The sequence below is a fragment of the Alligator sinensis genome, unplaced genomic scaffold (genome assembly GCF_000455745.1).
Source record: "Alligator sinensis unplaced genomic scaffold, ASM45574v1 scaffold1261_1, whole genome shotgun sequence".
NCBI lineage: Eukaryota > Metazoa > Chordata > Crocodylia > Alligatoridae > Alligator > Alligator sinensis.
This window is the reverse complement of record NW_005842789.1, coordinates 108,609-121,109: the sequence shown is the minus strand read 5'-3', so window position 1 is coordinate 121,109 and position 12,501 is coordinate 108,609. Positions and strand designations below refer to the sequence as shown.

The 12,501-nt window shown below is 47.9% G+C and overlaps 1 protein-coding gene across 9 annotated transcripts in view; it reads left to right on the top strand.

Moving 5' to 3' along the window:
• Positions 1–12,501, top strand: part of MLLT6 (MLLT6, PHD finger containing) — a 99,562-nt gene that overhangs the window by 48,079 nt on the left and 38,982 nt on the right. For 8 of the 9 annotated variants that reach the window (XR_003091674.1, XM_025191127.1, XM_025191125.1 and 5 more), the window contains one exon: positions 745–843. Coding sequence is in view for 8 of the 9 variants with exons in the window: in XM_025191127.1 (XP_025046912.1) it covers positions 745–843 (99 nt within the window). In the remaining variant the exon portion in view is untranslated. Of the gene's footprint in view, positions 1–111; positions 550–744; positions 844–12,501 lie in introns of those variants that run through there. The other variant, XM_025191131.1, reaches the window with a different exon arrangement.

The following is a 12,501-nucleotide window of genomic DNA, read 5'->3' as shown; positions in this document are numbered from 1 at the left end:
CTTTCCCCCTAGTGCAAGAGTGGGCAATTATTTCGGGCGGAGGGCCACTTACTGAGTTTTGGCAAGCCATCGAGGGCCGCGTGACAGGCCACCAGGGGCAGATAAGTATTAATATTCTACATTTTTTAGGGGCCCCACGGGCCGGATAGAATGGCCTGATCAGCTGCATCTGGCCCCCCCCCAGGCCACATTTTGCCCACCCCTGCCCTAGTGGATTTTGTGGGGATCTTGAGATCCAGGTTCAAGCTTTACTGCCTGGCTAAAGTGCTGAGTTGTTGATCTCCCTAACTGTGTACGTGCAGCATGTGCTAAGAATGGTTTTATGGACTCTCACACTAACTGTAACACAGGGTGAGTCTGAGAGATGTTTGATGAGGGGAGCGGGCTGGGGCATGGGGGCAAAGAGCCCCTTTGGGGGAAAAGGAGGAAGGCTCATGTTTCTTGAAATCAACCAGGGCTTGTTAAATCCTTCCCTGTATCATCTTACCAGAAATTGATTCGGGGGCTTCTGTTGATAATTCTGCACACCAGATGTGGACTGCAGCTGGGGTAGGGATAGTGGGACACTCCCAGCCAGAAGTTGTTGGGGGAGGCTAGGCCCATGTGGATGGGTGGAGGAGGAAAGGGGAATATGAATGTAGGGTTGCAAATCTACCCCCACACACCCTCCTCTTTTTTCCTTCTCAACCTCTACTCTCACTGGCAGAAATCTTGTCCTTTAACACTTTCTGGTTTCCTTTGCAGAGTCGGAAGGACAAGGAAAGACCTAAACAGAAGCACAAAAAGCGGCCAGAGTCTCCCACCAGCCTCACCCCGTCTTCTGTGCCTGTCACTACTGAGAAGGTACCAGATACAGCAGATGCTGGGAGTGGCTGGGGGGCCAGGGAATCTGCACAAACTCCACTCTCTCAGGGTAAAGGGAAGCATCAGGCACTGGAGCAGAAAAGAGGCTTTGCCCATGTATTTTCTTTCCTTATTTCTCATATTCCTTCTTTGCCCTCCCTTAGTCCCTACCCTAGCCCCCACCTTGGGAATTTCACACTGCAGCTGTCTTGCTTTCTGTTGGCGTTGATGACATAATCACTGAGCTAAAGTCCCCAGTGGTTGAGCTGCATGTGCCAGCCTGTTTGGCAGCAGATGTTCATGTTTAAGGCTCCTGTAGAATAAATCTGTGTCCATGCTTTTGCCATTTCTTCTGCCATGCTGTACGCAGCTTGGACAGGTGGATGGTAGGTACCTTCATTTTGGGATGGGAAGGGACGAGCTGAGACCAGTGTCTTAACGCAGGAGTCCTGTTTAATAATGTTTTGCCCCTGTCTGCTCCCTTCCATCCAGGGAGAGCAAAGCACCTAATACATACTAATTAAGCCTCAAACTCCCCCAGCAGGGGAAGCATGGGTAATTATGGTATTACCCCATTTCAGGGGAAACAGAGGCTTGAAGTGTCTGATTCTTTTATTGTCCTTGGGTCTCTTCTGCAGGCTTTAAAGGCAGCAGAACTCTCTACTGGGGAATCATTCTAGGGTAGAGGCTTCCCCAGGTGGTGTCTGTACCAGCGTTATTTCATCCCCAGTATTGGGCATATGCTGGGGGCATGGGCAAAGTACTGACATGCTCCTGCTCATCTCTTCTCATGCATTGCCCCTTGAGCTGCCTGTGGCATCTGCAGGTAAATTACAGCAGCCTTGAAGCTATTCTAGTTCATGCCAGGGCCATGCACCAGAATGCAGAGCTTAATCATGGTAGAACTCAATCAGAGCAGAAGTCAAGGCCACAGTGGAGAAGCATGTGGCCCCAAGATCACATCGGGGTCCATAGGAAGAGCAAAGACTAGAACCCAGGCATCCTGACTCCCAGGACAGCATCTGATGAAGTGAACTTGGGCTCACAAAAGCTTGTGCTATACATCTCTGATTTAGTTAAGTCTTTAAGTTTCTGCCTGACTTCAGACTAACACAGCTAACTACTCCTCTGTGCACTCAAGGGACACTTTGTGGGGAAGACCAGATCTGGAGGTAGTCACAGATGAGGATAGAGGTGCACTGGCAAAGCTGTGAGAGGGGCCAGACCCAGGGTGAAGGAGCAGGATTCCAGCTCAAGATTAAATTGGATTATCTGGATTCTGTGTGAGGCCCAGAGCTGGAACAGAAGAGTGGGTGTAGATTGGCGCTGAAGTGCCTGGGCAGAGCCATACACAGGAGTCCCAGGCAAAGAGTAGCAGCATGGAGGTGCCATGACAGAGCTGGGCACAGCCCACTGACTTGTGCTTCCTGGCTTGTATGAGTGCAGTTCAATTCCTGCTTTTGTGAGTAATGGATTTGCCCAGCTAACAGAGCTGTTGGGAACTGATGTGCTAAGAAGATTATTTTCAAGCCCTACCGAAATTCAAAACCTGACTCCCAACTAGCTAGAGTGGCTGTTAGACAATTACCCACTGTCTCCTGCAAAGCCCTGTCAGCCCCTTTTTAAGAATGGGGGAAGGGCCTTATTCAGGTTTACAGTCACCTTTCAGCACTTTATAAGCTGAAATCCAGGTCATCCTGATTACCCTAGACATGCTTGAGTGACAGGGCCTTAATCTTTTCCCAGGGTTTTATTCTTATTAATCCTTGTAACAATGAGGGATAGTCCCTTAATGTTTTCTGTGCACAGTTCTCAAAGCATCACACAAACCATCTTCTACTGAAGTGTACCCACTTCTGGGGTGGAGTATGACAGCTGTTGAACAGCGCACTGCAGTATTACACAACTCAGGACTGTAAGTGGAGAATCTGGTATCTGTTTGAAACCATGTCATGAGCTAGACTCTCTGGGTGCATCTACATATGCAATTAATGTGCCTAAATTTTCTATACAGAAAATTACGGTGCATTAAACTGTGCCTCCACATGCTTCTGAACATGTGCCCAGTGGGAGCAAACTTGCTCCCACTGGGAGCAGTTCAGTTCAGGGGTGCTTCTGCAGCAGCCAGGGGGAGCTCCAGGTTCCCCCAGGTGCCAGCCCTGGGTTGGCAGGAAGCATAGGGGCTGGTCCTTATCGCTGGTTGGGGAGAGCTGTCTCTGCTACCAGGCAGCTGCCTCCCATCCATGTGGAGATTGGGACTGATCTCCAGGTGGCTGGGAGGTAGCTGCCTACAGAGCTGGGACAGCTCTCCCTGTCCCTTTTGGCCCCCTGCTGCCTAAGCTGACCAGGAGCAGTTTGCTTTGTGAGCTTTGGTGCATTGGTTTAATGCACCTATTTCTAGTACCTGTATCTACAGGTACTAGGAAATGGCTCATTAGACTAATCTAGTGCACAGTAATTGCTGTGCACATATAGATGGGGATGCATCTCATGTAGACACACCCTTGGTGTCTCTCTCTAGATCAGTGGTTCCCAACCTTTTTATGCTCAAAGAGCCCCTCATTAAACTTAAGGCATCCCTTGTTAGACTCAAGGTACCCCTTGGAAAATGCCAGCTTTTAGTTTCACTTGGTTTTTGACTATGGAAAATAATAGATCAATTTTTCTGTTACAAAGCACTCAGAAAGCCCACAGCAGGTCAGAATGTATTTAAAACTGTAAATTCCTATTCAAAATCTTTGGGTTGATTTTTTTAATCAAGTTTGCATACCTAACAATGCTAACATTGCATGGCATCCCACAGCACACTTGAAAGGATCTCAACACATCTCAGCATGTTATGGCACCCTGGCTGAGAATCACTGCTCTAGATATTTGCACCCATGTAATGATATCAGTAGAGTTACAGAGATGTAACCTCTGGAAGAATATTTATGGCACAGATCCAAACTCCATCTCACACCAGAGTGGCATGTATACACAGGGCATTTACCCTGGGATAGTACAAAAATGACTCTGGTACACTCTGCGTCATATTAATTGCACTTCCCCAACTGGAGTTTGTTTAGGACAAAGATAAGTCCTCAGATTGTTTGGTGCGGGTGTTAATCCAAAAAGCAACACATGTGGGTGAACAGTTAGGGAAAGTTTGTTTGGCAAAGAGTGCATTACTCAAAGAAACAGAATAGTCCAGTGGTTAGGGGTATAGGCCTGTGCATCACAGAAGGGATGGGCTTATTCCTGCCTCTGCCATTTCCCTGCTGCATGACCTTGTTTAAGTCATTTACTGTCTCTGCTGCCTCACTCTGGACCAGGTAAAAAGCCCTTTAGGACAGGGATTGTTCCAAACTATGAGTCTGTACAGAACCAAGCACCACACAGGTCCAGTTTAACTTAGGTGTCAGATGCTGCTACCCCTTCCTTGAAATGCTCAGGTGCCATAGTTTGAAGACAGGGACTACTTGCTTACTGTATTCTTGTCTTCAAGCCCAGTCCATCTCTGCCCAGTTAATGAGCTTTTCCCCAAGGCAGCAAAGCTTGTGTCTTTCTGGCTCTCCACATTCCCCACATACTCCTACTCCTTGACTAATTGTGATAACGGTTGCCCCAATAAGCATCCTCTCCAGCACTCATGGACATTTAGCAGTCCTCCTGTCACCACGCTGGGTTTATCACTATTTTCCGACATTCTGGTCATTCCAGTGTCCCTGGGTGCCCTGTCAAGAGCTATTCCCAGTGCTGCTGCCTGTACTCCATTCAGTCAGTGAACTGGGGGAGTGGGGATTGTGCTGTGTTTCAAAGCTGAAAGTTTCCTGGATGCATTACTTATAAGGACACTGGATGTTTTGGGGAAGACGGATGAGGCAGTAAAAGGCTGAAGAGCCTTTTGGGCTCTAGATTGCCAGTTCAAATGCAGTCCAGGTGGGCACTGGTTGACACCTGGGAGCTGGGTAAGTCTTTCCAGTCATCCCAAAATTCACTGCCTCAGGAAATGAGACTTCTTGAAGTTCTCCTCAGAGAGGCCAAGATCTGGATAGAGTGGGCGCATCTACACATTCATTAGTACACTTTTGCTACTGCGCATTACTACATGTACTACATTAAGGTGCATTGGGCTGCCCCAATGTGCAGTAGCAAATGTAAATGCCTTTTTAGTGATGTTTAATGCACAGTAGAATAGGCTACTATGCATTAAAGTGCTCATGTAGATGCATCCAGTGTGGAGACTGAATTCACCTCTCAGGGGGGCTTTTTAGGTAAGCAGGTCTAGCTGTGGGGATAGGGAAGTTTGCTCTATATGTGGCCTTGTGACCTGGTCAGGGTGTGTCTTAGGAGCCTGGCTTGAAGCTTGCTAGCTCTGAAAAAAACAGGACATGAGCTTTGTGGTGATCGCTAGTCAGTGGGTGTGTCTACACAAGACACTAAATGCACAGTAGATTAATTCTACTGCACATTAGCGCATCGTAGCAAAAGCCATGCTAATTTGCTAATGCGCAGTAGAATTAGTCTGCTGCACATTAGTGTCACTAAAAAGGCATGCACCAACACTACTGCGCAGTAGCACTGGTTACTGCACATTGAGTGCAGGTACTAAACTTAATGTGCCGTAATTACGGCACATTAATGCACGTGTAGATATGCCCAGTGTGGCACAGAAAAGGTATCTGGAAGAAACAGAGGGATATGGGGAGAAACCAGCCCTTCCAGCCCCAGGGAGCACTGAATCGAAGAGGGCAAAATGTCTTTGTCCAGGCATTTGAACACTTCTAAGAGCATCAGCCACCCTGCGCTGCAGGAGGGGCAAACACAGCCTTTGGCATCTGACCTGGGATCAGAGCTGCCAGCCAGCTTCCTTTGGATTGGCCAGGAGAGGGAATTCATAGCACGGTTGCCAAGGCAGCCCCATATCCAATGGGATTTGTGCTTCTGTCCCAATATGCAAACAGAAAGGCAGTAGCGAAGCTTGTGGGTCTTTTAAATGAATGTGTGGAGGAGGGGAGTTAAATCAGGCAAATATTTAGGTGCCAGACATGTTTAGGAGCTGGAGAAGTAAATGTGTGTCATGATGCCTCTGTCCGTCGGTCACAAAACCATTCCTGTTGCTGGCAGCTGTCTAAGAGTGTTCCCTGTAGGCGTCAGCATCTGATGAAGTGACCTCTGGCTCACAAAAGCTTGTGTATCTCTGATTCAGTTTGTCTGTAAGGTACATTTCTACCTGCCTTCTGTAGGGATTAGTTTCACCAGCTCTCACCAATCTGCAGTGACAGTGGAGAAATCACCCATGAGCTTGGGGTGAGGTGGAGGGTGGGATGAGCCACAGGAATCAACCAGGGATTGGACTTTCTTCTGTGCTGGTAGCTCATGCCATTAGAGAGCCAGCTCTGTAGCCCCCAGTGCTTCCTTCATCATTGAGTATGAGGGAAGGAGTAGCAGCCAAGGACAGTACATAGTTAGGGTGGCCATCATAGAGGACAGTCCGGTTGTCCTCTATGATGGCCTTGAAAAATAGAGGATGTAAAGGCGTCGGGTTTCATATCAATAGAGGACAGAGGACAGAGTAGCAGAAAACCAGGATATCCTCTATGATGGCCACCCTATACATAGGTGATCCACTGGGGTAGTGTGTTTGTTTGGGATTGAAGACCTGGGTTGAGCCCCTGGTTCTACTACTGATGTCCTGTGCAACCTTATGCCACTCACCTACAACCAGATGTTTTTAAGGCAGTTAGGTACTGAGTGGGATTTTTCCTAGGAGCACCTGCCCTGTTCAGCTGATCTCACTGAGGCCAAGATTTCACCCCGAAGACAAACTGCTCTGTGTGCCATTGCCAATCCCTGCAACCAGTTTGGCGTCTCTGTTAACTTTTTTGTGTTTATTTCAATTTTCTAATCAAAATGTCCTTTGCCACCCAGGTTTCACCTCTTCACCTTGAGCTAATTCAATATTTGTCCCATGATCCCCTCCTGACACACTGGATTAAAAAAAAGGGGGGGCTCTTTGGTGTGGTTTCAGTCTCCCACTTGCAATCAATCGACTTTAACTCCTGACTCATGTAGGCACTTTTAAAAGTCCCACAAGATGCCTGTTGGCTTCTGTGCCTACATACCTTTAAAATCTGGCCCTTAGTCTTTTTGGGCCTTAGCATCCCATCTGTACAATGGGGATAATAGCATTGCCCTACCGCGGGTAGGGCGGGTGAGGGTAAATACGTTACAAATTGTGGAGGGATACAGGCTTGTCTACACGGGAAGCTAGGAGTTGGGATTGTACCATGCCAGCTACTGTGTGTTTTGAAAGAAGATTAAGCTACCTTGCACAAATATATTCTTGGTGCAGGCTGAGAGTGTTCAGTCAGGGAGTTAATCCAGAGCAGTACGTGTGCTGTGAATTTACACTCTAGTTTACTGTCTAGTTTCTTCCCCAGGTGGAAAAGCCTGTCTAAGGACCATAGATGAATGATTGCAGGTGCATTAATGGGTTGAGGTGCAGGCCGGCTTGCAGGGGAGGGGAGGTTGTGGTGGGGTTGGTCCAGGTGCAGGCTGTCATGTTCAGAAGCAGGGCAGGCAGTTCGCATGTGACGTGCACACTCATAATGCAGCAAATGCATGGTGCCTGCTGTCCCAGGTTACCGCACACATGGAACAACCACTGCTGTGTCCCTCCTTCCCCCTGCAAAAGCCCCTGGGGAGCTGTCCCGGCTCTGCTGATTGCACTTGCAGTAAATCTGCGGTGTTCTGAACCGCCCCAGATGCCTCCTCCTGGCCAGCTGCAGACATCCCGATCACTTGTTGACACGCACTCGCACATGCTTCAGGCCACAACATCTGGCAGGCGAGACCAACCTGGTCTGGGTCTTGTAATCCAAGCCACGATTGCCAAGGCCTCCCTGCACCCACCCAGCACTTCTCACCCTCCCCCTTATAGGTCAGGTGCTGGGAAGGGGAGCATAGGAGGGGAGAGGAATATCTGATTGGACACTTCCAGCTGGGAGGCGGGGAAGCTTTCCAGGTTTCCCACTGTCATTTGAGCCTTAACTGTACGCCAGCAGGCCTGAGTCTGCCAGGAAGAAGAGACAGATCCTGACAGAGCACTGGGAAACTTTGCTTGCCTTGTCTGGATTTGCAGCGGCTCCAATGGCACTGGCAGCCAGTATAGGAGTCACACTAATTGTTTGCCTCACCAAAAATCAGAGCAAACCTAAATCCCAGAACCTAACAAGAAGCCCTGTCCTCCCCACTCCCAGTCTTTGTATTAAGCACAAGCTGGTGATTAAAGTACAGAACTGGAGTCAGGAGATCTGGGTGGAGTTCCATGACCTTTGAACACAGTACATAGGACCTGAGTCTGTCATCAGTGGGAAATCAGCCACTGCCATCCAGGCCTGCGGGACCAGGCTCTTCATCTTTGTTAAATGTGTTTACCTGCCTCTCCAGACAGCTTAGTTACCTGACTGATGCAAAGAGCTTTGCAACCCTTGGAGAGAAGAGGCTGCAAGTATGCTAAATACCATTAGCTGGGATTTTCCAAGGGAGTCTACTAGAGCTGGATGCATAGTTCACACCAGAATTCAACTGGAGCAGAGTGCCTAATTCTCTTTCCCTCTTAGGGACACCCCAGATATTCTTGTTAAGCAATCTACCTTAGAAGTCCTGCAAGGAGGGGAAGGATGGTATATAGGGGTGAGTCACTCAGTGGCTGGGTTTTTCAAGGTCTATAGGTACCTCCTTCACTTTGGGACTAAATACCTTTTAAAACTTGACTCTCCACCTCCCTTTGCCTCCGTTCCCCTTCAGCAAATGGGGATAATAGCCCTGCCCTGTCTTACAGGGTCATTGGGAGATTGAGAGCATTCAAGACTGAGGGGCTCAGGTGGGCTGATAATGGGACTCATCTAAGGGCCTTAGCTAGACAGAAAACTCTTGCTGCAAGTTTGTTTAACCTCTGGCTACAGATGCATCTTTAAAAAGCAGCTGACCATTAGTCTCCTTCTTGTTGGCTGCTTCACTGTATCTTTTGTCTCACAGATATCAGGAGAGCTACCACTGTCACTGAATCATCCATTTGTTCCCATCCTCCCCGCTCTCCCATCAGTATTAGTTTAATCCAGGGCAAGGCAGTTCTGTACAAGTGTTTTCCACGCTGTATCATTCCTCCCCCCCCCTTCCTTGTCTCATAAGTGGTTCCCTCTAGTAGCTCATCTCTCCAATCAGGATGCAAAGAGGGGCTCTTCTGATTTCCGATAAATAAATTAATGAATGAACAGTTTAGGTGCTGCAGAGTGTCAGAAGGAGGCCAGGAAACAGGTACAGCTCCTTGGCAATGTTGTGTGACTCAGTGTGTATGTATGTGTGTGTCTGTCTGTGTGTGTATGTGTGTGTGTGTCTGTCTCTCCTCTCCTGACTGTTTCATTTCCCTCGGCCAGCTCATGGATTGGGAACTTGTTCTCTCCATCAGGATTCTTGAACTCAGCTGAGAGGGGAGACCTGTTTGGTTAGAAATCTTTTTTTTTTAAGAGATCTTTAAATGCTGCTGCATTTTGAGAGGCAACTGTCACTTGCTCAGCACTGCTGTGGGCTTCTTGCTCTCCTCCCCCCCCCCCCCCCCCCCCCCACACACACATATAATGCATCCTGTAAATTTAATTCTCTTCTGGCAGATTTCACATTGAGGAAAAGTTAATAGCTTTGCAGAGTAAAGGTCTCTGTTCAAGCACAGGACAGGTACCATTCAGGCCCCAGCCCAGCAGGCTTCCTTCATCTTATTTCTAATCTGCTGCAGACTGAGCCCAAGAGACCCTCACTAGAAATCAGACGGGGTTACAATCTTTATTGTTTTTTTCATCCCTGGACCTACTGTAGGACCAGCCAAGATTGAGGCCCTGCTGTGGCAGGCACTGTGCACAGACACAGTAAGAAAGAAAATCCTTTCTTGGCCTCACCAGAGCTTACGGGAGAGGAAAGTGAGATACAAAGAAGGGCTCTGATGTTCCCAGGCACACAGCATAGATGAGAACAGAATACAGGTGTCTTCACTCTAAGAACAGCCTCTTTGTAGAGGCTACCAAGGAGGAGAGAGGCTGCCAGGTGTGGCATGTCTGGCTCTGATAGCATCTGGTTTGTGACCCCCAGTGTGTTGCACACAGAAGTCACCAAGACGCTCTCCAGGGACATGGGGTGAAATCCCTGCCCCACTGAACTCAGTGGGAGTTTTCCCATTGGCTTTACTGGGGCCTGGTTTTCATCCCTTGCAATGAGCAACTCTACATCCTGTTCAGTACTGGTCACCAAACTGGCTTGGCCCCTCTGTTAACTCCTTTTAATTTTCCTATCAAGATTTATTTTCCAACTTAGATTTCACCCCACCACCCACTGCTGATTCATTATTCACCCTCCGCACTGTCCTCCCCTCCCCTCTTGGCACATTGGATTAACAAGAATGCTCTTTGATGTGGTTTCTACCTCCCTCTTGCTTTACTTATGTAGCATTGTGCACCTTGTAAGTCGACCCAAAGAGATGAGTTTATAGAGGAGTCTTGAGGGCTTTGCATCTACTCTGAGTGCCATCTCCAGGGGCTTGTGGTTATTACAGGCAGTATCTCCTTGAGATGTGAACTTTGCCTTCCCTAAGGCAGCCTGCGGAACAGCCTCAATGCTTACCATAGCTCCCAGAAACTCCTCCCCCTCCCATTCTGTCTTCCCCTGGCAGATGTGGAAGGTCGGAAAGATTTTCATACTCCCTCTGTGTTTATAAATCAAGAGGGCTTAATCCTCTACATCCAGGAGTTTGTGACGAGAAAATACATATCCCCTCCCAATTTCCACCGCTCCCTTCCTCCTGTCTTTCATATTCCTGGCACATCTGGTATGCATTAGGCTGCCAGCTGTTGAACTGTGCAGAGTGATTAAACCAAGCAGGAGGAACAGGGGTCAATTTTTATCTGGGCATTAATGGGTCTGCATCACAGGCCCATTTGATTAATCCACCCCCAGGAAAGGGCACTTGGAGTTAGAGGCAGTGGAGCCAAGAGCAGGAACTATATTTTTCTGTAGTTTGCTCCTGTTTGCTTTTCTGGGGCAATAGAAGAACCTTGTACTAGTTCATGGGTTTTTATTTTGGGCTGGACCCATCAAGTTTCAGAGAGGGTCAAAAGTCTGACTTTGCAGAAGTAGCATCTTGCAGGTAGTGATTTTTGATCTTTTCTGGGCTAATTTTGAACTGGCAAAAGAATTCTTTGTCCCAGCAGAGGTGGCCTGAGGGATCCCTGGTCCCAATGTATCCCCATTCCCTCTTGGACAGCCCACTGGATTTCCAAGTTCCAGGCATATCTGGTCAGTTTTGTTCCACGTAGGTGGATATGTAGGCTTTTCCATGTCCTGAGGTGCTTTCTGTAGCATCTGTAACTGCACTGTGCAAAATACTGCACTGATAATTGAATTTGGTCAACCATTTACTTTAATAGTTTCATGGGAAGATTCTAGGTACCCTTCTTGGTTAGCTACCCTGGTACTTCTGGAGACAATGGCATGTAGCATGGCACTGAAGAGTAGCGACAAAATATAATGGGGGCACAAATGGAGTTGTACTAATAAATTCATCACTTGTAGACAGCATGGGGTGTCTTACGTAGAAACATCACTTCAGAAAGCAGGGGATTAATAGTCTTTGAATAGGCATGACCTCACATGGAATATTATATTCCATGCTGGGCACCATTTTAGCAAGAAAGATATTGATATCTCTGAGTAGAACCAAAGGAAAATGACTAAGGGACTGGAGAGACTTGCAAGAGCTCATGGCCTGATTTTGACACACTGGTCACTTGCCGAATCTGTTGACCTGAATTGGAGGGGGCCTGTTTGGTGCTTCTGAAATGAAAGCGCCAAGGACTGGAATTTCCAAAGGTTCATAGAAGAAGCGATCAAATCCTTTTGGAATTATTAGGCCTCTATGAAGAAAAAGTAGCCTAAATGCATGTAGCTCAGCTAAGAGAGCATGTATGTCTCCCAGCATTGGAAACATGTAGAGACCAGAAAACAAAGGCAAGCTAAATAGGGAGCAGAACTAGAATGAGGGGGTGATCTTAAGAAGAGGGAACAAACTTCCCCACATTGGGGGCTGGCAGACAATGGAAGGAAGGGTTTCTCAAGGAAAGTAGCGGACAATTCAGTGCTTAGTCCTTTTAAACAGCAGCTTGGACTGAGCATTAGAAACAGGCAGTTTGGAGCAGCCCTGTGTTAGGGGAAGGGCATATGTCCCAGGAGGTCTTTCCCATCTCTAACATCTGTGACTTTGCACGTGTGGGTCAAGTGTTGTCAGTGTCTGGAGATTAAATCTATGCAAAATAATTGTCAATGGCTTAGCAATGAAGGGGAGACTGGGGCAGTGGCCCCAATCACTGACCCTGGTAGGGGTGCAAAAATAGCAGCAGCTATGCTGTCAGCTTGGCCACTGCCATCATCAGTGCAACCACCAACACTGCCGCATGTGCCAGTGCCATCCAGGGTGCTCAAGTGTCCAGTTAGGCCTCTGGAGCTAAATGGCCTGAGGATATTCTGAGCATCCCTAAACTCTTACTCTACTCCCCAAAGTTTATGATCTCCCGGAGCCTATTTACACAGCAGAAGGACTTTCTGAGTCTGAAGGGAACCTGGGTGATA